Raw genomic sequence first — 27,466 nt, forward strand, 5'->3', positions numbered from 1 at the left:
GCTCCATTGTCATTTTTAAATGAGATGTCTTTGCAACCTCTTGCCCCTCCCCGAGCCAGCGGGGAGCGCCCGTATCCCTGGAAGCGAGAGGTAGCGGGGAACAAAAGGCAAACTCCGAAGTGACATTGAAAATAAAAGGGAGCTTTGGTTACCCCCAGGGAAGGGTCGAGGAGGAAAGGTCGCCTTCCCGCCAGCGCACGTACTCCCGACGGACTCGGGGGAGCGCCCCGGGCCTGGCCGCCAGCTCCGCGGGGCCCCTGGCCCGCAGCCATGCGCCGTCCGCCCAGCCCCGACGGCGGCTGCAGCTCCCCCAGCCTCTCGACGGAGCATCCCGGGGACAAGGGGGGGCTTCGAGGCCAAACTAGGAGGCAGAGGGCGACGCACTCCCACCATGCCCGCCGCCGCCAGCATCGCTGAAACTGGCTGCCGAGAAGGGCCGCGGGAAATCACACCACTAGTGCCAGCTCCCAGGCCGCCCCTCCGCTCTGCCCCCACAAGCACACGCGTGTCCATCGGCTCCGCGTCCAGCCCCACCCGGGAGCCGAGAGCCCCTTTACCCGGCGCCGGCGCGGCCGCGGGCCTGGCGGCACCGCTGCCAGGGCAGGAGGCGCCCTGGGACCCGGTGGAGCCAACAGAGAGAGAGAGGGAATGGGTAGGGGACCAAAGCGGCGAGGTCACCCACTTAGAAGCTGAGTTCCTGATTGAAACACTTAGAGATTATAGGATTGAGGGCTATGAATATATGCATAAATATATACTCATGCATACCCACTGCCGGAGGTATGCACTCCACACACGTGTATGTGTCTGTGTGTAGGCATGTCTGGGTATATATACGAAAGCACATTACTCCTATGGTATCTAATGCCATATACTGATAGACATACCTAAAAACAGATAAATAGATGGACCCTGGCAGGATTTTGTCTGTAGTTATGTACCGATAAAAAAGTATTTGCGTATGTATTTATATCTATATAATCCATGTCTAAATTTTAACTGTCTCTGTAGAATAACTTTTTGCAAATTGTCTCAACAGCCACCTGCCAGATATCCTCAGCAGTAATCACCTCTGGCTTGGGTGTATCAAAGATGTTTCGGGGCAACGATGCGTCTTACGTGTAATGACAGTGTTGCGGCGGTGACAGCCTACTGACATTAAGGAAGCCAGATGTGAAGTACTAACGACGACATTATATTAATTCGTACTAATAACGGTGCCAGAATGAGGGGGTCAGACAACATTTCATATACCGGCGCGAGTGCTGCTGCTACCCACCCCAGACTGTCCGTCCGTTGCCCCAGGTCCCCACACCGAGCAGCCGCGGAGGGGCGCGGTGTGGCCGCCAGGCCGAGACGTGCCCCGGAGCCCCGCTGCCCCCGCCCTGGCACGACGGCCCTCCGCCAGCCACGGCGGCTCCGAGAGTCCTGCCTTGGCATCTCGTACCTGGCCCCACCCTGGCCCTCTTGGCCGGGAACGGCCCGGCAAAGGAAAAAACGGGAGGGGTGTCGGAGGATTAGGGCAGGATGGCTTAGCCAGGAATTGGGGAAGAAGGGAAAAGAGCTGCGGGGAGGCAGCGCTGCCCTCGCACAGAACCCTGCGAGTGGGCCCGCCGGGGACTGGTGGTGAAGGGGCCCCGAGAAATCCCAGACGCGAGATGCTCCACGCCTTGAGCAGCTGGAGGAGCAACTGTGCGTGCGCTACGGAGGGGTGAGGATTTTCCTTTTAGCCTTTGGTGGTTTCACTTATTTTCTTAGATTCCTACGATAGGGGAAGAGATTCCGACCAGCGTATTGCGGGGTTTCTCTCGTTCGAACGGGATAACCAGGGCAGGGGGGCTTGCCCACAGCGGGGAATTGTACCTATGAACCACAGCAAGACTTTCGCCCCGCCGAGCACTCTGCGCCTAGGGAGCGCTCGCAAGGAGCGTCTCTGGGTAGAACTCCTGCCTTACACGCCCAAGTATGTGCTTTCCAGGCAGGGAGCGGCTCCCAGCGCCCTGCCCGCCGCCGGCAGTGACAGCCACACAGGTCCGCCCTACTCGGTCACTGCGGAAACCTCCGCTCCCTCCCGCTGTGGTCACGGCGTGCTGGGCACATCTAGGGCCAAGGGAAGAAGGGGAGTATCACACCGACATGCACAAGAAATCAGCATTAAAGTTTCTGTGAGCTCCCTGAGAGTGGGTCGAGAGGGGAGAATTGCAGCAGGCTGCCTCGGTGGTGCCCCTTTTCCAGGTGCAGGGCTTCCAGAGGGTAATTTAAATCTCTAGGCATGTGCTAGAGTTGTACTGATGACTAGGAGAGAAGAAAGAGTTCTGTCCCAGCTCTGCTGTTGCCCCTTTTAACTCAGACTTGTCTAGGAGCGGCTGTCCCCGCCGCAGAGCCCACCGCGCCCCACTCCCGCAGCAGGGCAGGCTGCACGGGCAGGGCCATCCCCTCGGCGCTGGGAGCGGAGGCGTCAGGGCTGGTCAGGGGGTGCTTCCGTGTGCCAGTGTCTTGGTGCAGCCAGACATTCACGCGTGAACCAGGCCACGGGGAGCACGGAGGACCTCATATTTTTGTATCAAAAAGTTACGCCTGAAAAGTGTCTCTCTTTTTCGAGAAAGAATTTGCCTGCGTTTTGCGTGGGGGCCTTCCCCTCTCCCTCCGAACCCAGATGCCCCGAAGGTTTCAGCCAGTCCAGCCGGTCGCTCACATCTGAATATATGTTGAAGCGCTGAGCTCAATCGCGGCTGCGCTCCCGAGTGAGCTCCGCTTGCGGAGTAGTAGCCTTGGGAGCGGATAGTGCCTAAAGGAGAGGAAAAGCAATTTGAGGCAAGGAGCCGAGTCAGGCGCCGGACTAGGCAGAAATGCCCTTCCCGCCCCCCTCCACGGCTCCTGCCCGGCGAAATGGGTGGCAAGGAAGAGCTGTAGCACTTCGGCGACTTGGGCTGGCCGAGCACATTCGATTCCCCTTGGGGAGGCACAGCAGCTCGTATAAAAAAGACATTGTTGTCTTTGGAGAGCCCTATGTGCACTTTCAAAAGCTGATCCTTGAGTTCCCAGCCCCCGCAATCCAGTTGATGAGTAAACGCGCTGCGGTCTTGGTGGCACCGTTTCCATTGGGATTGGCACTATTTGATTGACAAAGTCTCCCATTCTTCCACCTCTCGAGTGTTATCAAACGGATTGTGTAGGGTCAGAAGCTATTGAAGGGACGTCCGTGTAGCCGCATTCTGCAAACACGGGGTGAAGACCGTGCCTTTCTCATGAAAATGCTTTCACCAGGGAAAACGCATCTCATCTTCCCTGCTCTCCTCTTTAGCATTTCCTTTTAACTCGAGCGTTTTACTAAGCAGCATCACCAGGTAAACGAAGACATCACTAGAGGCAGCCTAGGCAGGACTCTGTCGGGGCGGCCACCTTCCCCGAGGGCCGCGGGGAGCCAGCTCTGGCAGACGAAACTTGGCTGGAGGGTTTGAAAGAAAAGGGTGAGCGGACGGGACAGGGCAGCAGGGAAGAAGCTTTCTTGCCACTTGTCCGCGGTTTGACTCGCCCCATTATAGCTCATTTGGGACGGAAAAGGAGGAGCAGAGGCTGACCTCCTTTTCACTAGGTCGATCTAGCGGGGCTGAAAATTGCTGTTGGGACCTTGCGGGGTGTTTCTGTGCCTGTACGCGCGTCCGTGTTTTTCTAAATAAGCCGTCAGACCTCCAAAGCAAAGCCCGCTCCCCAGCGAAGGGGGAATGAGGCGCTCTCGCATTAACTTCCCGCTACAAGACCCCGCGCAGAGTCAAGGCTGGTCTCGCTCGGGTTAATCTAATTGAGCAATGTTTCGGAGGCGACTTAACCTGCTCTCATTCGAGCGGGAGGATAAACAAGCTCGCCCAGCCGCAGCCGGCAGTGGACGGGTTCGTTCCGGCGGCGGCCCGGGAAGCCGCAGGGCGAGCAGCGGCCGCCTCGGCCGCCGCCGCTCCCCGCCGTGCCCGCCGCCGGAGCCGGCGCTGGGGCCTCCCCGGCTACCCCATCTCGCACTCCCTGGAGATAAACGGAGCCACTGCTCCTGCCCCGCAAATTGCGCCTCCAGTAGCTGTCGTTCCTTTCGGACTTGAGCCGATGGCAGCAACATTCTGGTGGATCCTGTGGTTTTGGTTTGGGGTGGGTTTTTTCTTTTTTTTTCCTCTCTCCTTTTTTTTTTTTTCTCCAGCCACCCCCTCCTTTATAAGACTAATAAAACAGGCACTGAGCTGATATGCCTGAGAAATCCGGGGGAAAAAACCCAATCGAACCACCAAGGCAAGGTCGAGTGTCTTTGTAGTAACAAAACCAAAGACCACACTGAAAAACACGCGCAGAAAAGGGAAAAAAGGGGGGAGCCGGGGAGAGGAATGTTCCAAGGATCTGGAAAGACAAGATCTAAAGGTCTGGAAAGAAAAGAGGAAAGAAAAGAGGAAAAAGCAGTCGCCTTTCTAGCCCAAATTCGCCCTTCCCTGTCTCTGGTGACCCAGCAGCCTTACAGCAAACTCACTTCGGGGTATTCAACCTTGAGGGAGTTGGTGCCGAAAGAGGCAGCTGAGATGATGTAGGAGAGCTGGAGGCCTGATTGAAGGAAAGTTCCCCCGATTGTATTTGTGTGGAAAAGCTCACCTCTTGCAGAGCTCTAAAGTGTAATCAAGGCTGAGGCTTACACTTGAAGGATGTTAACTCTCATACGGGAACCTACTTTCTCCTAAACGGTTTCTTGCCTAGTGAATGAGAGCCTCCCAATTGAAGCAAAATGATCCTTATGTACTAATATCAAGCACAGTCACAAAGCGACCGGCTATTTATGCTGCCACTTTAGACAAAGATATTTAGTTATTCCCGGGTAGCAAGTGCACTTTTGCATTTTTAAGCACGAACCAGCCGAGCACAAACATATTTACAAGTGCAATTACTAAATAGTTACTTGACACTTCAGAGTGACTGGGTTAACTGTACCTTCGCTGTAATTTTCTTAATATTCAGGTAATCGCTGTATTAAATTGGGTTTGCCAGGGCCGTATGCCTGGGTGTGAAATACTCAGGGGAGGTTTTCTCCTCCGCCCGGGAACACCCCGAAATATAAGATCTGGGGACACTGGACAACTTGGGAGATTTCTTTAAAGACCAGGGTGACACTAGCGACTTGCTGCACGTACGTGTGTGTGGCTGTGAATGGGATCGCTTTTGTTTTCACATCGGATCCGAGAACAGATCCAAAAGTGTCCGGAATTGCAGTTTATCCGAAACTGCAGGGAATTCGTTGGCAAGGTGGTATAGCAGATGACCTGAGAGGTCTTCTCCATCCAGCTCCCGTGCTGTATAAATAACCTTAGAAAGCAGCTTCAGGTTCAGAGGGACCACGAGAGCGTGTGACAGTCTTTGCCTTTGAGAATAATGAGCGACATTTTGCGCTAACCTATTTTTCAGCAGTCTCTCTCCCTAGGCAATTAAATAACGGGTTGTTTTCGCAAACTTGCATCTTCCACCTCTACCTGAGGTTAAAAAAAAAAAAATCTCTAGATGAACGGATCTTATGGTTTTAGGGAGAGAAACGATCCTCGCACTGGGGGTCTCACACTAGGGGTCTTAGCAGAGATAGAGAAGGTTCCCGAGATGCTAAATCCCAAGTGCTGTTCAGCCACTAGCCTGCCGGGGCACCTAGCAAGCCGGTCCGGGGAGTGCGGAGCGGTGGGAGCGGTGGCCCGGAGGGAAACGTCTGCCCCCCGGAGAGCTGCCCTCCCGGCGGCGGGGCTCCTTCCAGACCAAACTTAGTGGGGGGAGAGGGGGACTCAGTCCTTTTCCTCACCGGCATTCAGCCCCGTCCGCCCAGCTCTCACAAAGGCTGGGCTGACAGCCTAGCCACCCGGGAGCTGATTTTAAGTCCTTTCACCCAGTCAAATGGGGGTCTTTTCGCCTTGCCTTCCATTTCCCGTCCACGATATTGCCACCCTCGAGAAAAAGAAAATGAGTTGTGCTCACGGGGTCTCTCTCTCTCTTTCCCTCTCTCTCCCTCTCTCTCTCTTTTTTTTAAGACATAAAAAAAAATCCTGACAAGTAAAACTTAAAGGTGTTTACCTTGTCATCAGCATGTAAGCTAATTATCTTGGGCAAGATGTAGGCTTCTATTGTCTTGTTGCTTTAGTGCCTATGCCCCGCCTCTGGTGGCAGCCTAAAACCTGGCGTCTGGCTAAAACAAACGAAAGGCAGCCCTGAGCCTCCACTCAATCCAATTAAGGCGGACTTCGTCCACTCGGTTACGTGTACATCCAACAAGATCGGCGTTAAGGCAACACCAGAATATTTGGAAAAAAAAAAAATTTGCCTCCCCTTCCTTTTTTTTTTTTTTTTTTTTTTTTTTTTTCCCAGCCGCCGAATCATGTCGATGAGCCCAAAGCATACGACTCCTTTCTCAGTGTCTGACATCTTGAGTCCTTTGGAGGAAAGCTACAAGAAAGTGGGCATGGAGGGCAGTAACTTGGGGGCTCCCTTGTCAGCCTACAGACAGTCTCAGGTTTCTCAGCCGGCCATGCAGCAGCACCCCATGGGCCACAACGGAACAGTGACTGCCGCCTACCATATGACAGCGGCAGGGGTCCCCCAGCTCTCCCATGCTACGATGGGGGGCTACTGCAATGGGAACCTGGGCAACATGAGCGAGCTCCCGCCTTACCAGGACACCATGCGGAACAGCGCTTCGGCGACAGGATGGTACGGCACCAACCCGGACCCTCGCTTCTCCTCAAGTAAGTCAGCCCGGGGCTGGGTAGCCGGCGGGGGGTGGCCGCGCACCTGCCTCGCCGCACCGCGGGCAACGGGCGCCGGGGGCTCCGCGCCAGGGCAAAAGCCAGTCCAACTCCCAGCCGCCCCCCTAGCCGCCCCCCCCCCCCCAATTCCTCCTCCTGTCCGAGGATCGTGCCGGGTCCCTCCTCCCCCGGCTGGTTTCATGTCAGCCTCCCAGGGCTGCTTTTGCGGGGGAAAAGGGGTGGGAAGCCCCGCGGTGGCGGGGAGCGGGAGCCCGGGGCTCGCCGTCCAGCGGGGCGAGAGCGACACGGCCCGGGGGGCCCGGGAGGGACCCGCTTCTGCCCGTCCACCTGCGCGCTGCCCGGCATCGAGCGGCAGAGGGGCAAGCCGGAGCCGCAGTAGCCGCGTCCCGGGAGGCGCGGGGGGAGCGGGCGAGTCTGCCCCGGCCGGCGCCGGCGGAGCCCCTGTCCCCTGCGGCTGACGCCGGGCTGTCACATCAGGTACTTGCTCGGGTGTCACTCCCCGGGCAGGACGACCGTGAGCCGCCGCCTTTATTCACCGGCGCTGGCCCGGGCGAGAAGGGGGTACCGTTGCCCACCGCTCGCCCTGGGGACGCGGGCGTTGTTTGGGAGCGGGGGCGCCCCGAGGCCCCGGCCGGGACTTGGCTGCCGCGGGGCTGCGGTCCCGGCCAGGAGCGAGCGGGGGCCGCGGGAGTGCGGTGCCTCTCTTGGGCCGAGCCGAACCGCCTAAAACGTGCTGCCTTCTCCCTTGCAGTCTCCCGCTTCATGGCGCCGTCCTCGGGCATGAACATGGGCGGCATGGGCAGCCTCGGCTCCCTGGGAGACGTAAGCAAGAGCATGGCCCCGCTCCAGAGCACGCCACGAAGGAAACGGAGGGTGCTTTTTTCCCAGGCCCAGGTTTACGAGCTGGAGAGACGTTTCAAGCAGCAGAAATACCTCTCCGCCCCGGAGAGGGAACATTTAGCCAGCATGATACATCTCACCCCGACTCAGGTCAAAATCTGGTTCCAGAACCACCGCTACAAGATGAAACGCCAGGCCAAAGACAAGGCTGCGCAGCAGCAGATGCAACAGGAGAACGGCTCCTGCCAGCAGCAGCAGTCTCCCAGAAGGGTGGCGGTGCCAGTGCTTGTAAAGGATGGCAAGCCCTGCCAAGCAGGCTCCAACACACCCACAGCAGCTATCCAGAGCCATCAGCAGCAGGCAGCTACAACGATCACAGTGGCCACCAATGGCAACAGCCTCGGACAGCATCAGAGCCACCAGACAAACAGTGCGGGGCAGTCTCCAGACATGGGACAGCACTCGGCCAGCCCATCCTCTCTGCAGAGCCAAGTCTCCAGTTTGTCTCACCTAAACTCTTCTACTTCTGACTATGGCACTGCCATGTCTTGCTCCACCTTGCTATACGGTAGGACCTGGTGAAAGGATTAAACAAAGCAAAAGAAAAATTTTAAAAATAAAATTGAAAAAAAATGAAAAAGGCAGGTTTTCCCAGTCACACAAATCCTGTCCTGTCCATACTACTGGGCGTTCTTATTTTCTTTTATTTTTTTCCCCCTTTCATTTATAAAGCTTTTAAAAAAATATTTTTCTTTTTTTTTCGGTTGTATTGGGTGGTTCTGTAAGGACCTTTAAGAGAGAGAGAGACTTTTTTTTGTTCGGTTTTATTGTTATTCTTGATGGGTTCTGGTCTTTTTTCTTTCTTTTTTTTTTTTTCTTCCCTCAAGGTTGTTGTATGGGGTGTTTAAAAAATTCTGACTAATAACCACGGAGCAGTCTGCAGTAAGGGGATCATCGTTAGGCATGGTCCGAAGGCTTGGATTTCAGATGTACACTTTGCCAGCGTCTAGGACTTGCATGTAAATATAGAGATTTTGGGGGATGGGGTGGTTTTCCCAAAAAAACGCATTCGCGTCACCCAGACACAAGACGCAGCTTCCCCCCCTCCCCCGGTCTCCCATCCCAGCCCCACCGTCAGGGCCAGCGGACGGAGACGTGGAGTCATCAAAGGCTTGGCTTTTATTTTCCTCCTTACGTTTGATGTGAACCTGTAGCTGTATAATGCTGTCAAAAGTTGGACTAAACCCATAGTTTTTAGTAGCCTGTATATTTTGTTGTAAAAAGAAAAAGAAAAAAAATACAATCAACCAAACCAACTCCCACCTTTTTTACGGACACTGATCGCCCCGTCGTAAATCCTCTGGCAGTTTGTTATTTGCGCACGCCGCCTTTTCCTGTTGTAACTTATGTAGATATTTGGCTTAAATATAGTTCCTAAGAAGCTTCTAATAAATTATACACATTATGAACATTCTTTTTTTTTTTTTTTTCCATTTCCCTTTGGTTCCCCTTCCCGACCCTCCCTTCCCTGCATATTTCTTTTTTTTTTTCCTCCCCTTTTTTCTTTTTCTTCTTTTTCTTCTCTTTTTCTTTATGTGAAAACAACCCGGAATGCTGCCAAACCCTGAAAGGCCCCTGCCCCTCCCAGAGCTCGGACCGTGTTTCCAGAGGGGAACTGCGCCCGGGAGTTTACGGGATATGGGATCAGTTCTCAGCGTGCAAAAGTGACAAGCAAATGCGTGGGATTGACAAACACGAGAGCGAAGGGATCGAGTCCAGATTCATTAGCCCGATTATTGGGGGGAAGTGGGCCACCTCAGACACTTTTTGCTAGAGAAAGCAAAGTACTCCGGGAGTAGAAATTCAAATGCCAAAGGCACGGAAGAGAAAGTAGGTAAAAGTCTAATGCCAGTAGAAACAAAATAACGAAGAATCTGATGACAATATAGAAGATGCGCCCGATTTGAAGAGCATCCAGTTTTAATAACTTGTAAAAAAAAAAAAATTTCTACCAGGTGTTCCTATGTACTTGTATTTTAAGGGAAGTACAGTCGCCTTATTTATAATAAAAATAAAAAGATAGTTTATTGTGTACGGCACGTAGTTTGAATTAACTTTCTTTATCAGACTGTATTTCATTTTCTAGACGTACCCACACACACGGCCACGCAGTATCTCCTGCCCACGTCCACCCCTGTACACAGGCGAGAGGTTAGTTGCAGACTGCGCCTCAGTTCAACGCAGATTGCTTTTTTTACTCTTGCCTTCTCCCCCCCTCCCTTTCTTTCTTCTATAGTGATTTGGGAAGCTGGTAAAGAAGGAGATGAAGAGAGTGCGTGGGCGCGCACCTGTGTGTGTGCGTGAGTGCGCGGGGTGCGCGCCTGGCTGAGACCGAGGGGCGGTTAGGTAGGAAGGTAAATATTATGGGTAATGCAAGGCAGTTAGATATTAACTTTGCTGTAAATACATAAAGCACATCAAGTTAAGCAGCTCGTATCGAACAGGCCCGAAATACATGTAGTTCGCTATCTTTCGGGTCCCAAATACCCCTTTTGTGAGTGTAACAAAATAAGGAGTCCCCATCCTAGAAGACCTCGTAGTGTGTTTTCCTTCACATCTACTGCTCGGTTTCAGTTTTTTCTTCAGATCCCCTCAGTTAAACCACGGAAGAGAATCGCAATCATTGAAAGACCTCTGAATTACAGAGGTATTATGAAATGCTCATAATTTGGAAGAGAAAGAAAACAGCTTGCCCGGGATGGAAACAACACAACCTCGGATTTAAGTGGCAGCTTTCGAAAACTCCAGTCTTTTATTTATACAAGATAGCCGGTGTTAGTCGGACACCGAGTGCTAGTTTGGATGGAGAAAAAGAGAAATAGGAAGAAAAACCCCCACGATTATGGGATTTTTTCTGCCTCCCCCCTCCCCCTTATTTCTAACTAGAGAACATCACGTGTGTCAACAGGAATTTCGAGACCTTTCATTCCTTACATTATGTCTTTCTTTATACAGCGACATTCTCAATTAACCCAAAGAATATTGCTTATTTTTTTTTCCTTTCGTTTCAGGTCTATAACATCATGTTAAGCATGGTGGGGGAGGGGAGTAGGGGGAGGGGGGGGAAAGCGGGTCTGGAGCTTAGTGCTGTTATTTCTGCTAAGAGAAGCAAGTGTTGGGAATTCCTGGCCCGTGGCACAGTGCTGCCAGCTCCCCCGAAGGGACCGAGAGCAGGATTAGCTCTACAGATTTTTAATATTACAATTAGTTTCTCCCGGAGCTCACGTACAAGACCGAGGGGAAAGTGCTGTGGTTAAGTCGACATTTCCTCTTCAAATGCAATTAACGTTTGCATCCTTTCAAACACAGGGACGTCCAAAAGTGAGGAGCACTGACAGGCATTAATATAGTCGAGAAATATTATTCCCCCCCACCCCTCCAAATATTGGACTTAGAACGTTCGATAGATATCCAGCCAGTGACTTTTCATTAGAGACTTCTGGGGAAATAAATGAATTTTATTGTGTCTCGACAACCTCATAAACACATATTTGGTGGTGGGTGTAATTACTGTAATGGATTATTATGTACACTGACTTATCTTTCCTAAACTAGATTTAGTTTCGATTAAATAAACTCGTTTCCACTTTGTCTGATGTCGGCTTAGTTTAAAGTCTGTTTACTTGTTCCACAGAAAGGTGAATTCATCTCTTTATTAAGCACTAGAGACCGAGCAAACACAGTTCAAACTGTATTTACATATCAATCAGGAGAAATGCAAACAAACTGCTCTTTAACAATTTTATAGGTTTTTTTGATGACATTGTGTCATTGCCTTTTATCATAAAATTCTTTGTATAAACCAGTTATGCCTTGATTGGGATGAAGTTATTTTAGGAGAAGGAGGAGAAACACATTTTAATCTCCAGTGTCCCTCGAGAACACTCATGAGAATTTAGTCACTGTACAGCTTTTCTAAATTAAAATACGTGCCTCCGTCTAAACGCCTACTTTTCCCAATACGCTGGTTTTCAGTCTCCCGGTTATCAAAACTTGGATAATGGGATGGTGAAGGGGAGCGGGGGGGCAGCATGATTCAAATCTGAAATTACAGAAGAAATGCACGTTTCCCAATATATCTGTTCCTCTACCGACGTGAAACGGTGGACATCCCGTATTTTGAGAGATAAAGGGATCTAGTGAAGAATGGCTATTCCCTTCCACTCCCCCACTCCCTGGCACTGCCTGTAAATGTAGGAGAATCGCGGAGGGCATTTTTTCCTGCTGGAAATAGGAGTTCATGTTTGAGTGCCTTGAAGCGTGCATGTAGTTGCAGGCTGTGGGAGAAAAAGAAAGAAAAAAACCCAACGACACACACACACACAAACAAACTCCCACAAACAAAAAACCAAACCAAAACAAAACACAAAACCAGAAAACAAGAGAACCAACACAAAACCCCATCGCCACCACTGCCACCGTGAGAACAGCAGCAACAATAGTAAAGGGCTTCTTCACGTTTGCTGTTTCGTACCAAAACGGGTTGTGGGGTGTTTTTTTTTTTTTGTTTCAAGGCAGTCTGTCAGCAACAGGGATGCTCGGAGGGACCGGCTCGGAGGAGCCTGCGGCACCGGGCCTGCCCTGGCCGCAGTTGCTCCCCCGGCAGCGGCTGCTGCAGCAGCGCCGGGCTGTTGCCATACCTACGGAGAAAAAAGCGATGGGGGGCTGATCGAAAAGTATATTGCCTGCACCTCGGTTCAAATGGCACTGCAGGGCCCTAAAACTGTGTTCGAAGTGCAGATCCCAAACAATGTAATCTGAGACAGCTCTGAGATGACACCAAGAGAAGTTGCCACGCGCGGGGTGGGGGGTGGAAAAAGTATTGTAGGAGTATTGTGGCGGAGCGCAGGTAGAGGGGCCTCGCTGGGCAGGCAGTCCCGGTCCAACTTGTCGTGACGGCTGCTTTTACAAAGGGGATCTAGAGGTAAAGACAGAGTGACTTCTGAAGAATTTCAGTCCTTTCATGGCCGTGTCGGGAGCAAAGCTGAGAAATATTTTTCTTCTGTCTAACCCGCTGTTCCTCTCATGATCCCCTTCGGCGGGGGAAAAAACCCCCCAAACCCTAAGTAAATGGTAATGATGTTTATACGTATCAAATGTGTACAGAAATCTGACCCAGTACGGCTGTTCCTATGAGGCAGAAAGATTACCGTCTCTGGCAAAGTGGTGAATACGAAATGACTTTTTTTTTTTTTTTTTTTCCCCTGGCTGCAAGCACATTAGGGAGCAGGTAAGGTCAAAGTTTTCTATATCCTATGTCTTTCTCTCAAAGGCTTCTAGTCAGCAATATAAATAAGACAGTGAATAAGATGTATTGATATACAAAGAAACGAAAATTCGTTTTGATGCTTAAAATAACTTACTATGCAGAAAATATCTTGGGAAACCTGGAGATGAGAATGCTGTGACATTTAATCTTCGATGTAAAGGTTTTTGTTAGGGGGAGGGGGAAGGGGAAATCGGTATTTTTTTTTCCAGTGACACAGACATTAAGCAGCAAAGACATTTACAAATGGCCGAATGTACTGCCTACGAGAGATAGTATGAATCCAGTGTCCTTCGCCGGCGGGGCGGGAAGGGGGGGCGAAATTAAAAAAAAAAAAAAAAGTGTTCTAAAAATATTTGCTAATTGACTAACGGTACTTAAATCTGTTTTTACATCTCACGCTAACAACTAAATCAGAATACGATGGCTACTGTTTTCTGAGTTACATATTTATTTGTTAATCACAGCCGGACTTTCTGAGTAATTTTAAATTAGTTTGTAGGTTGTGCTTCTTTAGCAAGTGGATTTACATAGCTGATTTCACTAAACGGATACGAGTTATTGCATTCATTCGATAAGAACAACTCGTATCATCCTGAGTAGCGCTTCATCGGTGCGCTACTTAGACTGCACAGGAAAATACTAAAGCACATGTACACATGAGGTTGAGGTTCTTTGTGGGGGTGTGTGTTTGCTTGATTTTTTTTTTCTTAATAAAAGGATAGTTCCAACGCTTAGAAAACTGAGCAAGGTATGAGATCTTCACTTCCCTCTGTTCTGGTGGATTTCACCGGAGTCCTCCTGGATCAAGTAAATTTGGGCAAGTAATACCGTGCTAGAAGGCGGCAAACTTACACACACTTAGGATCTTGGAGGGAACAGAATTTTGCTTCATATCAAAGGTGTTGCTGAAGTGGTTGAGTTCATTTCAGTGTGATACTGACCTAATAATGTGACTATAGGACAGGTTCTTTTGGAGTTTCGGTGCTTTTTTTCCTTAAACTTTTTATTAGTCAGTGCTGCTGTTTCTTAGAGACGCTCTTAAAAATATTATATTTTTCTTGAGCACCTTCCTGCTCTGAACTTTTTGCTCTTAACCTGCGCGTTACTTCAGAAACGCACTGTTGCTGCTGCGAAATGGAGTGCACGAAGCTCCCCGCCCCTGCACCTCTCTGCATTAGCTCACGGCAGAGGAAAAAACCCCTAAATATACGACCGATATGGAGCATTTAGTCTATATATGTGCGTCTACATACGAATTTTACCTATAGTTGTGTACATCTGCCAGTTGATGTAGGAATTGATGTGACCGGCATTAACTGTGGGATCTGAGGAGCAGAGGCGGGCAGGAATGGGAAAACTCTTACTTTGAAAGAAGCATTGCTCGCCGGCCTGCGCCTCCGCTCCGCTCTTAATTTTAAACCGAGGAAACCTCTCGCGACCCCGCCGCATTTGCCCACCCGAGGCGGCTCCGGCGGTGGGAGCCGGTCCCGCAGAGCGGGGCACCGGTTGTGCTGCCCCTCCGCTCCAGTCGCCGACCGAAAAACACCCGAGACGGCCAGAGTTCCCGCCGGTGCTCAGGTCGCCGTTCTCCGTCGAGGGGAATGGGCCTGATCTTACCCTTTGCCAGTGGGGTCTGCGGGGTCTGCGGCCCCGGGGGCCGCCCGCATCCTGGCCGTGGACGGGCTCTCCCGCAGCCCCCGGTGCTGCCCTGCCCGCGGGAGCCGGCAGCAGCCCATCAAAGTTCCCCGTCCGCGGGCTACAGGCGATCGAGGGCAGCGCCTGTCTCGCTCTTTATTTTTTCACTGACAGCTAAGGCAGCCCTCTGCCTGCGCTGCCAGGCTGCCAGGCTGCAGGTGCTCCCGGTCAGATCCAGCTTTGCGCACCCACCGCCTCTTTAGTCCTTGGCACCCGTGGCGATGCCCAGGCGGGAGGGCTGTAAACGCCGGGCCAGAAACCCCTTTGACTTTCGTCCAAACGCCCTGACAAGGTGTTGACCGCCTATGGCGCCTTGCCATAGCTAGGGAGAGTGGTACGGGGCTGGGGGATGCGGTACTGCCCCGTCGCTGCAACACACACTACACTTGCCTAGCGGGGTAACGGCAGGGGAGTGCGTGGCACCTCCGCGGTAACCCAAAAACCATCGAGGACGGGATGCGGCCGGATGAATTTGCGCCTTCGCAAAGGTACTGTGCAAGTGCGGGGAAGGACGGAGGACAGGTCCCATCACTGGCATGTTCTGCGCTGTCAGAGGTTTCCCGCTCACCCGCTGCCTGCCCGGCCATCCCGGCCTCGGAGGCTCCCAGAGCTCCCCCAGGCACGTAGGACTGGGCACCACCACCCCCTCCCAGCTCGGGCTTCGTTTGGTTGGTTTAGGCAGGGGGAAAGCAACCTCCGAGAAAGTTTGGGCGTGTTCGCCCCGAGCAGCGGCGGGACGGCGCGGGGCGGGAGCGGGACAGCCCGCAACGGGGGTGCGGGGCCGGGGCTGCCCCCTCGGGAGGGGCGGTGGAGGAGCCCCTATTCCTGCCACGGATTTCCCTCTCCCCCGGGTGCGGAGGGCTGCCCGCTCTGTGCCCGGTGCACATCCCCCTTTTCTTTCCTCGCTTTTTAATTCCCCTTCTGGATTTGAATGGATTATTCTTTGGGAGATATGATGGGGTTTAAAGCTCTCATTACATATCAATAGATGGAACCTTTGCATGGAGGTTGTCCTAATTCTTCAATGTTTGCGCAATAGCTGTTGCTCCCTGAATCTGGCTTTTCCACAGACACACATACAGATACACAGACTGGTTGTCTTTAAATAGTGGCTCACGAAGCAGAACCCAGACGTGAGAACCGTGGTGTCCCGTGGGGCTCGGGAGAGTGCTGGCGGATGGTGTATTTTGTGCCTGCTGTCACGGGGAGGTTGTGCGTGGCGGTGGCAGGGCGCTGGGACACCCGTGATTGTGTGGCAGTGGCGAGATGCAGCGCTGAAGCTGCGCTGCCGTGGGGAGGGCGAGCGTGTTCGTGTCGTGGAAGTCCGAGTACAACGTGTGCTGTGCACGGAGCAGGCTCCGCGGTGGTGGCTGAAGGTGTATGCGCTGGGGGGTGGCGGGGGAGTGTGTGTGCCTGTGTGTGTAGCGGGGGAGGGGGTGTTTGTGTGTCAGTGCGTCGCCCTTCCACAATGCAGGGTAATTATCTAGCTGAAACATTCTCAAATGGCAAAAAGTTGCAAAATAGATCGACCTCCCTGAGATGAGAAGGAGCCAGTTTCAGAGCTGTGCAACCATCATGCTTTTTTCAATACATTTTAAACAAGAGGATCTAGCGAGTGATTCCGATTCAATACACATAATCAGTTTGGAAGTCCTATTTCCATTTGAAAACAGGCCTATTTGCAATCATGAGGGCCGGACATGCTGGAAGATACAAGACGCATTCAGAGTAGGTGGTAGGTGAGAGAATCTACAGACGAGCACGAACTATTTTCTTCCCGCTGCAGACCTTTTTCCACGATGCTTTAATCACGATGTATTTTTAATCTGATAGTCTCTTTGAAAACACGATTTAAATGCTTTAGAAAGCAAGGGTTTAAGCTACAGCGAGACTTCCTGTTGGAAAAAAAAAAAAAAGAAAAACCACAAACCAAACAAGCACAAACCAAACAACAAACCGAAAAACAACAAAAAAAATCCAATTAAAACCAAACCCAACAACCAAGAAAATAATGGTGACTGGAAAAACATGTTGATTGTCCTATCAGTCTCTTAGGGTTAACAGTCATTTAATCAAGAATACAACAAGTAAATGATTTCCTATAAAATGGTAACTTTTTTTTAAAGTAAGGCCCGGAGGAAGGACAGTTATACCGGGGTACAAAGAAGAGCTAGTGTCCGCTGAGCCCCGAGCCCGCCACGAAAGCCAGCCCTGCCCCGGAGAAGCCTCATCCTCCCGGCCGCGGCGCCCGGGGCAGCTCTCGTTCCCCGCCCGCGGGCGCCACAGCAAACTGGGACTCCCCGCGGTCCTGTCCCCCGAGTGCCGCGTCCTGCCCTGCTGGCAGAGTGGGGAAAGGATGCACAGAAGCCAGAAGGCAGTGCTTGGGGGGTGATCTGGCCTCTGGGAGAGCAGACACCCCCCCCGCCTCGTCTCGCCTCCCCCCCCGCAGCAATCCGTGCTCCGAGCTGGCACCGCGCTTCCCCGCCTCTGCTTGCCCTAGAGCATTTTTCTTATTCCTCAAGTGTCCGAGGCCAAGAGAAAGCCAGGAGGCCTATGCGTCCTCTATCGTAATCATGCTGCAGGAGAGGAGCGGGCAGGGAAGTTGAGGCTCGCCTGCGGGTAACCAATAGCGAAATAAAGGCTTTCCCAACAACGCACAGAGCACATTAATTGGCATTTCCGATTTCCCTCATTTACTTGTTTATGTGACTGTGAGCGCCGCTGACAGCGCGCCGTGGCTGCAGGCAGCATCCCAGCCCCGGTCCCAGCCCTCCGCCCTGTTTTCTGCTTGGATTTCGAAAGCAGACACTTGCTTCTTGCAGCTAAGTACCGTGGCCCGTTCCAGTCACAGCGGCCCTGCTTTTCCTGGCTCCCACCCTCCGCTACACTGCTTTATTCTCTTCCACTTCAAAGGGCCAAATCAGCTCTTGGGAAGAGTGGGGGGAGTAAATAAATAAATATTTGAATAAATAAGGCAACGTCGTAGAAAGCTGAATTAGCCCTATCAGAGGTATAAACTGTTATTACTGACTTGCAAACCGCACGCGCACCGCCGAGGATGACAGGTGGGTGTGCAGACCCCCGTCCTCCCTGGCACCGTTTGTGCGGGGGGGTCTCCCCGCGGGAAGCCCTGGTGCCCATCCCGAGGTGCGGCGGGACCGCCGCTCCCGCGCTCGTTGGCTCTGCGGGAGGGGCAGCTCTGGGCAGAGCACACGGTCCTTGCTGGCAACCCCGTCCTTCCCCCCGCGTCTAAATTGCCCTTTCCTTGGCAAGAAAAGAAGTGCAGAGAAGTTTCCCTCCATTGGGATTTCTACCTTGCATCTCCCAGGCCGCCAAGGACGGGCCCCGCACCCCTCCTTCGCGCCAGTTAATTAGGTCTGAGCCCTAATGAGGGCTCGGCCCAGACGACCCGGCAAGGGGCCGGGTGCAGGAGGCCCCGAAAGGCTGCGCTCGGTGCTGTGAAGCGTTTCCTCCCCGACCCGAGGTACCACAGAGGCAAACCTGTTCTGTCCCGTGTGTACCCCCCAAAAAAACAACGTAGGCACTGGTCCCTCGTGGGACCCTTCTCCTGTCCAGCCGGGCGCCGCGGACGGGGAGCTTCTCCGGGCTGGCATCACACTCACGAAGCAAATTTGGGGTGGGGGAGGAGCGGCAGGACACTTTGTAGACGGAGAGGGGGAAGAGGCCCTGCAAGCCGGAGGGCGAGGGGTGCCCACGCGTGGGGGCGTCTGGCCCCGCCGGTGTCCCGGAGCGGCCCGTACCGCTTCGTGCGGGATGATGCACTTGCTGTGCCGAAGAAGGGTTTCGCGGTCGTTGTCGCCGTTTCCGAGGGAGAGCAGCTTTCCCACAGCCCCGGCTCCAGCCGATTCTCCGACGACCATGCAGGGGTGGGGAGGTGGGCATGGGGAGCGAAAAAGGAGGAAGAAACGTGACCCGTTCCGCTTAGGAAAAGTTATTTCCCGGTCCAGACACCGATGGTTATATTTACACGAGTTGTCCCACTGAAATCTATGTGCTAATCACGCGGAGAAAGGAACAGTTTTCGTCCCCACGTGTTTTTCTCCTCTCCTCAAGTCAAGCGGTTCTTTGGTAAGTCACCGCACTGGGTCGTGCCGAATTTCCCACCACTTGGAACATCCCACGGCTCCTAGTAGAATAAGGAAACGATTCCGATCCGATTTCATTTTTACATAATTCCTAAAGAACCGCTTATTTATTTGGTGTGGGACACAGAGATATGGAAATACATTACCTGATTGTTGTCGGGGGTCAAATCTTTACCCACATTAGTAACACGGCCTCGCAACAGAAACAGCGATGTCACTCCTAGAAGCATTTTTTTATTTCTTCCAAACAGACCCTAGTTCCCCATGTCATTTAAGAACGACCCCGATGCCGTGCTTCGGCTCGCCTGACGCTTATTGCACTCTAAGAAAACTCACAGTCCATCAACAAGTGACACGTTTATTTGATTATCAGTGATTTTCAAGGGAGAAATGGAAGGTCTCGTCCCATAGCGGTTAGGCGGGCAAGATTCCCACTTAACGCAGTCGGCGCCTTGCAAGTGGGAGCCCGCAGGACTGCGACCTCATTTACTGATTACCGGGCTCCAGGTTGTGCACCCGGAGCGTTCCCTGGGCACAAGGAGCGGGCGAACATTTTACGAACAAGAGCGATCTAAAAAATAAGCGTTGCTACAAATGTGTGCGTGTGTGGGATCCTCTGTGTTAATGTAGATCTTCTGCAAAAGCATGATGTATGCGTATACAGGTTAAGGTGTGTGTAGATGTACGTTTGCATATGAGTGTTCTCGCGTAGAAAAGTAATGAATTTCGTGTTAATTTGAATAATTCGAATGCACAATAGATAGCCTTACTAAATCAGGGTGAGATTTGCCGGAGGACAGAGGTTATTCAATACATAGTGAGTGAAGAGGAAAATAAAAGAAAATAAAAAAGAGATTATTTCAATATAAACAAAAGTCAGAAGAGGAGAGTACCATAAGAAAGGCTGGCTATTTCTATGTATCCTTCGCCAATGCACAGCTGGACTATTTATTCCTTTTTATTTAGATATTCGTTTGATTTATATATTCACTCCTGGACACTGGTCAAACTACCGATAGAAGGGAGAAATTCCGAGGTATTTTGACAAGATACCGACTGTTGTTCTGATGTCCCTGCGTGCAGTTTTAAATGAGGAATCCTGAGCGGAAAAAAGAAAAACAAAACCAAACCCAAACAAAAAAAAGCACGAAGCGGTACCCGTCCAGATGAATAACATTTAAAAAAAATTCTGTTGCTAACGTTTTAAAGAACAAAGGGATATGTAATTCTTTTGCCCAATGAATACAAACTAAATACCACAGCATCTTTAGGGATAAAAAAGAGCAGATGATGGATTTTATTAAATATTTCACATACAACCCCCCCCCCCCCACCTTTTATATGTACTTGTCCTTAACCTTTAAAAGCAACTGCTGTAAATACAAGATCCGTACTTTCTCTAATAGATTTTACTAGGAGCTGGTGACAGAGAACTGATTTCTTTTCTATTAGGCTTTAGTACATCTTTGTTGAAGGCCTGCAGAATGACCAGGGATTAGATTTGCATCTCTTAGACTCCCTGTGTGGTCTTTGTAAGAAGCTTGTAACTGTTAAAAATGACTTGTTAGGAAGCGTGTGGGCTCTCATCTCTTTGCTTTTGACAGAATGATTGTGAAATTCAGATTGTTCTTATAGGCTTTAGCCTGCAGATTCCACCTGAACCGTAAGCAATTAGAGCCTAATCTCAGTGCAATCATATTTGAGTTAGGATTTGTTGCACTTTGTTTACTTCAATTAAAAATCTACGGAATATTTCAGAGCAGTTTTAAGTGATATTCTCGAGGCATTAGCAAATTTTTTCAAATCCTGAATGTTATCCTCACCGCCCCATCAGTCGGCGGTTTGGAGTGCAAAGCACTCGCCAGGTTCCGCGGGCGAACTGAAGAGGAAACAGCGGGAAAGAAAAAACAAGCTGAAATTCCTTGCCATGCGGAGGAGAGAAGATGTCCGCTGCATCCCCCTCTTTCTGGAGCCGGCGGGAGGAGCGGCGGGCCCCGGCGCCGGACCCCTCTGCTTACGGGAAAATCTCGGGGGTGGGGGGGGGGCAGGGGGCGGGAGGGGCGAAGGAGAGCCCAGGATGGGGCCCAGCGTTGGTCGGTATTTGAGCTGTTGAGGCGGTGGTTGCTGGCGTTTGCGGGAGCCTGGGATCGGTTTGTTACCGTCCGCTCGCCCCCCGCCCCGCCGCCCGGCGCTTGCGGCACGATTTGCATGGGCACCTCCGGGCAGCCTAAATACATCGGTGGCGTAACACAGCTTCAAAAAAACCCACCTCAAAACAACATACCTAACCACGCCACCTGCCTGTAGCTGTCCGATACTTTAAAATTTAGGATGTAAACCGGTGAAATTTGCAACAGATGTACTCGGAGGGGTTGTTTTCTCGCTCGGATGACAAGTTTCTATTTGTTATTTATGTCCAGGTTTCATATGGCCAGCTTCCGAAGGATGCTTTTTACTACTGACATTCACATAATTACGGTTTTCAAGTGCCATCCTCTCACATCAGAACTGTTTTTTTTTTTTTCCAGTCATTAGAACTTTTCAGAACGTCTTTACGAGGTCTTTGTGAATCAAATCCGAAACTCTCCAGAACGCTTTAAAAGTTGGGGTCATTCCGTTAAAAAATTGGGGGCAATTTTTTCTCTCCATGTCAGATATTTACCATTGGTATCCTATGTTAAGAAGGTCTGAGCCCGATCCTGTTTCCAGTGAAATCACGATGCCAAACCTCCTCCGGCTCTCAGCAGAATAGGATCAAGCCCTTCCATGCTAATAGAAGTTTAACAGCATCAGCACATGCCCAACAACCACCATTATAACCTTGACCCGGTCGGGTGCAATGATATCCCAACGTTATCCTGCACTTCCTTGGTGACAGCAAACAGCTCTTATCACCTCTCACAACCCACAATAACCCACAGGCAGTGATAGCAATAACCTACTGCTCTTTTGTCGTTCTTTTCCCTCGGAAGTCTGCTCTAATAAGGGGTAACAGTAAAAAATACTATTGTCTGCATCTTTTAGCCTCATCAGCCTGTAGTGCTCAGAACTTCCCAGCCCGATGGTGACTGTTGAAGTCAAGAGTCACGTTTTAAATAGTGAGCGAGTTACCCTCTGAGCAATCTCTGTCCTGATGCTGAGTGAGGAAATGAGCGCTGGAGTGGAACAGCAAGAGCTCCTGTGTGTATCCCGCTCCACAACTTTGTTGCTGAGCTTGCTCCATTTGACCTGCAAACTTCTTTACAGGGAGTGTTGGAGTAGTCTAGCATCATCGCTATAAGAACTTTGTTTCTGTGCTGTAAGAGTCATACGCGCCAGACTTTTTTTTTTTAATATAATTTCTATTTGTTTTTACAGAAATGACAACTTTGCAGCAGTCTTACAGGATTATTTTTAAACCTCAGATTTTCACTCCTTCTTTATACCTACAGTGATTTATAGTTAATCTTTTCCTTTCAGTTCACAACCACAGACATAATTTTGCCTTAAAAAACTTGAGGTTCATCACGCTGTGTCTACATTTATGCAAAATAAAGTGCTCTTCAGAGCTTTCCTATTGCAATGTGGAGATACATTCACCAAATAATCGTTGCTCTAAGAAAATAAAATAGTAAAACTCAAGGATACTCTCTGAAGAATGTAGGATGCACCAAATCAACTGATTTTAATGTTAAGAAAATTATTCTTATTAAAATGGTGTCATGCAAGAAAGTACGTTCTATTCCTGCAGCCTGAAAGAATGGACAATTCTTCTTGCCTTAAAGGTCTGTTTTACAGATGAAAGCAACTCAGTCCACAACTTAATCTGTTTTAAATCAGGCTTGAACAGGGCTGAACGAGTGATGGAATTACAAGATTTCTCGGGGTACCAGTCCACGAGTAATGTAGTATCTCTGCTGCCTCTCCTCATTCCCCTGCTTGCAGTGCCTGTGATTGTGTGTATGTGGGATATTAACAGAAAACAGAAGGCAGAAACAGCTGAACAAAAGGCAAAGTTAATACAACAAAGGTTCTACCTTGACGAAAGAAATTGAAATGTACAGTACTACTGCTTTTGAAGACAGAACTAAGGACTAAAGAAGCTTTAAAGGAGAGACTAAAGCTAGCAGGTAGAGCTGATACTTTTCTCAACATACTAGTAAATCCGTGCATGTACTGAAAAATACTTATAGACAGGCAAAACCCCAAGGCAAGTAAGCATTTTTTTCTGCTGTTATCTCATGCAAGATTAGGATAATGAGAGGAACTACCCTAAGAATGGAGAGCAAGCACAAAGACACAAAACAGAGCAATGCTAACGTGTGCGAAGCTCTGAAAAAAACACGTGGAAGAACAGCGATCCTGTTCTCCAAAGTCTCCTCATCCACTCCATATTAGAAACAGGAGGCAGCTGATCAGACTGTATGCAAGGCAGCTCAGATCACAGTCTATTTGGATGATTTTGGCAGCCCACTGTCACTGAGGAAGGACAGGTTTCCCAATAGAGTAATGCAGAAAAGTTATGTGCTGAAATAGAGGGAAGAACAAAGGGGTCACGGGTGATAAGTCTCTGAATTATGCTGAGATGGATACCAGCAGGCTCTTTTGATATGAAAAGTGAAATACAACCTGCAACCAAGAGCTTCCTATGTTGCAGAGAAGTTCTTTCCAGGTAGAGAAAGGGTGGACCCAGTGTTATAAAAAACAGATCTGTGGAAAAGTTTGAGATAGGGCTTAAAAACATCCAGAAATTGCTTTGTTTTTCTTATGCTGAAGTTAATGGAAAAGCTTTCTTGGCTTCTGAAGAAGCAATTATGTCACTCCTTTAATGAGTATTTTAGGGAAGCTCAGAGGTGAGAACAGATTTGACTCTGTAGAAGCTAGTGAGGACCAGTCACAGAAACCCTCAACAAAACTGCACAGAAGAACACGAGTTGGTTTTGGTTTTGTGTTTGTGTGGTTATTTATTTATTTATTTAGTGTGACTCTGAAGCCCTCTGTATTTCAGGTATCTTTCAGTGGAGAAGCTGAATTATGGGGTTTACTGCTTTTTTCGCTAGGGCTGTTGCCACTGGCCAGGTCTGCTGATCTAGAATAAAAACTGGTCTATCTACTGCTGGCTTACAGATCCAGTGCACGGGATTTCTTATGCAACAGTGAGTGACCCGTCTGTAGAAAGGAAGACTTCAGTGACAAAAACATTTCAGTATTTTTTCTTTTTTTTTTTTCCATCTAGTAATTTAGTTAAGTCAAACCCAGATCTCAGGACTGCTTCACAAGATGTAAGCCACAGAGTGATCATGTCCTGTAGCAATATAAATAATGGAAGGAGTAAGGCCCAGGGGATAAGGATATTACAGCTTAGACAAAAATTCTGGTACTACTGTAGGTACAGGAAAGAAATGGGGGTGATGTGAATATTCAAAAGTTTACAGATACTAAAGCGTGGTTCATAAAGCAATGGTTTAGAGCAATGGCTTAGAGAAAAGATTATACAGAAAAGGCAAAGTCTGACAACAGTACTGCCTATCGCTTCTAAAACAAGGTGCTCAAGGTGGGTAAGTATAGAATAACTGGCTCAGAAGAGAGCTTTCTGAATCATGTCTGGTGGCTTTCTGAACTTCATTACTTCTTGGACTTTGCCAGGGGTATCCTGTAGCAATGAGTTACTCCACTAATCCATGACATGCTTCACATTTGACAGTTCAAGGTCCCTCCTTTCCTGAGCTCTTAAACAGGCAGACTCCATAGGGCAACTTTCTTTGTGGTGTTACATTAAAGTTAGGGCTGCCTTTTCTCACAGTTCTTTGTACCTTGGAGTCACTTCCATTGTGATCTTCCCATGCAGTTTCTAATGCAATGTTTCTTCCAGAAGCTGCAGAGAGTGGGGGGACCTGGAAAAGCCACTCTTCTTCCTGTTGTCTCAGTAAGAAATGCTGTAAGATCTGCTCTCATTTCTAATGTCCTCATTGCTGTTGTTATCTCAGTTTAGAGCATGAGCTATACATCATTAGTCTGACCAGGACAAATGTTATCCTGAATACATCCCCTGAAGAAAAAGAACCACAAGTTTTTTTGAGTCTTTTCATAGTGTGAAGAGTAAACACCTGCTTGTTTAATTCACATAGCAACTGGAAGCAAAAATCTCTACCACAATCCAAACTCTTTTCTCTCCCTACATGACACTCTTAGGAATGTATTGTTTTTCAATTCATTGCAAATACAACCAGTACTTTCCATTTTGTTCTCTCTTATGCACTTCATTTCTACCCCAATCCAGACGTGACATTTTAGTTATATTTATTTAAGGAATATAAGAGGCTTTTCCAGTATATGAAATCAATGAAGTGTGTTTTCCAGGGCAGTAGCAAAGAGGTTGAGATGACACAGTCACAGTCTACATGTAACTAAGAAAAGATTTCCTATACTAGATGTCTTTTTAAATTAGTAGGAAAAACCATAATGACACCTTACAGCTGAAAGCTTAGGCTAGGCAAAGTCCAGTTGAAATAAGGTGCAAATGTTTAACAGTAGAGGCATAAAAGTGGTATGATAGATCCTCCACCACTTTAACTCAAAGGTGTATGTCTTTCTAGAGCAGGGACAGAACCCTGATGTAGAAATTACTGGGTGACATACGGTGGCCTGCTGTGTGCAGGCAGTAAGACGAGATACACTTCTCAGTTTCTGTGACTGAGGAATCCTTTCCTTCCCAGGGAGAGGCATTACTTTCTCGCCTTGGCATGTTATACTGACAAGTCCATCATTAACAGATACCTGTCTTTCACAGCATGTGAAATCTTGAGGCCTTTCCAATCCCAGGAACCAAACACGGGTTTCTCAACGAAACAACCCAAACCTGCCATCACACAGGCACATAAAAGTACTGAAACCCTAATTGCCACTGAAAAGTCCACACTAAAAAATATAAATCTATAGTGTGTGCTATAACCAGCTGTTACAGGGCTTCAGTGCTCAGTCCTCAGACAAGTTCCTTGATGGTCTACGTCTATCTGGAGAAAGCAGATGCATGATGGAAACACAGGGCAGCTCGTCTTTCATGGTCTCTATCCAAGTTACAGTGAGTCTGGGCTCTTTGGGTATGTGATCCAAGAGATAGAGGCCTCCAGAGAGCTTCACCATCTGGCTATTGCTGGAATGAATATACTGTCATAGCTGCCCAACTTTTCTGCTCACTATGTACCTTCTGGGTATCTAATCATTCCTGCAGGGAGAGAGGGAGGGAAAGTGCACAGGAGTCAATTCTGCTGGCAGTTCATGCTGTTGTACCAAGAACCAACCGGGGCTGAAAAATCTACCTTGACAGGCTGCTGCAATGAGCCTTTAACAACACAAGGGGTTCTTCAGACTCAGCATAGTCAGGGAAAGAAGAAATCCCAGTTAATATGAAACATGGTTAGCCTTCAATGCTAAGAATCAGACTACCTTTTCTTATTCAATACTGGCTTCACATCCAGAACAATACTCCTGAAATAAGATTGAAAGGCTGCTTTTGGATCTCTTTGCTACACGACAATACTTCCAATAAAGGGACTTCTAGAAGAGGGCCACCTGGTACTTTATGTGGAACAGGTATGACCTGCCTTCCAGTTGGAGCATTAGTAGACCCATGTTAAGCAAAAAACCCATAGTTTGGAGACCTGAGCTGTTAGAGATTTGTCCTATGTAATACATCTCAGTGACCCAGATGATATATTCAGACTGTACAGGAGTCACAGTCACATTTTTCAAATGCCTCCAACTCTCAGTCAACCCAATATAAATATAATGAGCCTTAGTCAATCTATTCAGAAAACATAAAACTGACCAGAACTTCTCTTCCCATTGTAAAGAGCATTTTAATTTTAGCTAGTTTGTTGCCAAAACCTTAGCAGATAGTGAGAAGGAGACAGGATGAAAAAAAATGCAGGCAGTAGTAATGGGAACTCAAATGGCAGCAGAGAAAGGGGAAGATGGAAAAACAAAGGAAAAGTATAAAGCCAGAGAAAACAGAGAGGAAGCAGAAGGATAGAGAAGAACTGGAATGTAGTAGTTGTTCTGTAGGGTAGAATTCTTCTTTCTGAATATTAACACTATAGGAAGGGATTTAATGTAAATAAGTGATTGGATGTTTATTACAAGCAGTCTCTATTATCTTCTTAACCCCTGTGGAAACCTCCCACAAGGTGGGATTTCAGTGCATATTCTTCTGTGGACTGAAAAAGACTGCAAAACTGATTGTGATCAGAACTGGAATGGATTTCTGCTTTCTCCACTGATGATAACTGTCACACACACGACCTGCGATATTTCCTGCTTTTTAGTGCAAATGTGATGATGTATACATAAAGTGGAGCTTAATTATGTCACTGCAGTGCCTAAACCCTAGAAACAGCCCCAGCCTCAAACAGAGAAAAAAACAGAGAAAAGAGTTTTATCTTAGGGAGAAAACTGAGTTAGAGGGAGATGAAGAAACAGGCTCAAGGGTCCTCTGGAGGTTTGTAGCACGATGGGGAATGAGAAAGCAGCCTGCTAAACTGTGCAGCTAACATCTCAGTCACAAGTCTCTCCTTCCTCTCTTTGCTCTCAAATCCCCAGAAGCAGCAGGAGCAGTGTAACAGAAACAAAAGATGTAGTATGCTCTCACTGACCCCGAGCCTGAAGAGGCCTCTCAGCTCCAATTCCACTTTATAGAAGTGTGATTTCATAGAGGTCCGAGAATATGTCATGGTTGCCTGAGGGGCATAACA

The 27,466-nt window shown here is 49.2% G+C and overlaps 1 protein-coding gene across 1 annotated transcript; it reads left to right on the top strand.

Moving 5' to 3' along the window:
* Window positions 1–1,658: 1,658 nt before the first annotated feature.
* On the top strand, window positions 1,659–8,189 carry NKX2-1 (NK2 homeobox 1). The gene is made up of 3 exons (XM_065636673.1): window positions 1,659–1,711; window positions 6,370–6,746; window positions 7,519–8,189. The coding sequence occupies exons 1-3, from the start codon at window positions 1,659–1,661 to the stop codon at window positions 8,187–8,189; spliced, it is 1,101 nt and encodes a 366-aa protein (XP_065492745.1).
* The last annotated feature ends 19,277 nt before the right edge of the window (window positions 8,190–27,466 follow it).

Source organism: Caloenas nicobarica, chromosome 5 (genome assembly GCF_036013445.1).
Source record: "Caloenas nicobarica isolate bCalNic1 chromosome 5, bCalNic1.hap1, whole genome shotgun sequence".
Taxonomy (NCBI): domain Eukaryota; kingdom Metazoa; phylum Chordata; class Aves; order Columbiformes; family Columbidae; genus Caloenas; species Caloenas nicobarica.

Excerpts from the sequence above, each read along its gene's own strand:
- NKX2-1 (XM_065636673.1), top strand. The coding sequence starts at position 1,659 with ATGCTCCACGCCTTGAGCAGCTGGAGGAGCAACTGTGCGTGCGCTACG. Across the intron at positions 1,712-6,369 it reads TGTGCGTGCGCTACGGAGGG|CCGCCGAATCATGTCGATGA; the intron begins GTGAGGATTTTC and ends TTTTTTTCCCAG. Across the intron at positions 6,747-7,518 it reads GGACCCTCGCTTCTCCTCAA|TCTCCCGCTTCATGGCGCCG; the intron begins GTAAGTCAGCCC and ends TCTCCCTTGCAG.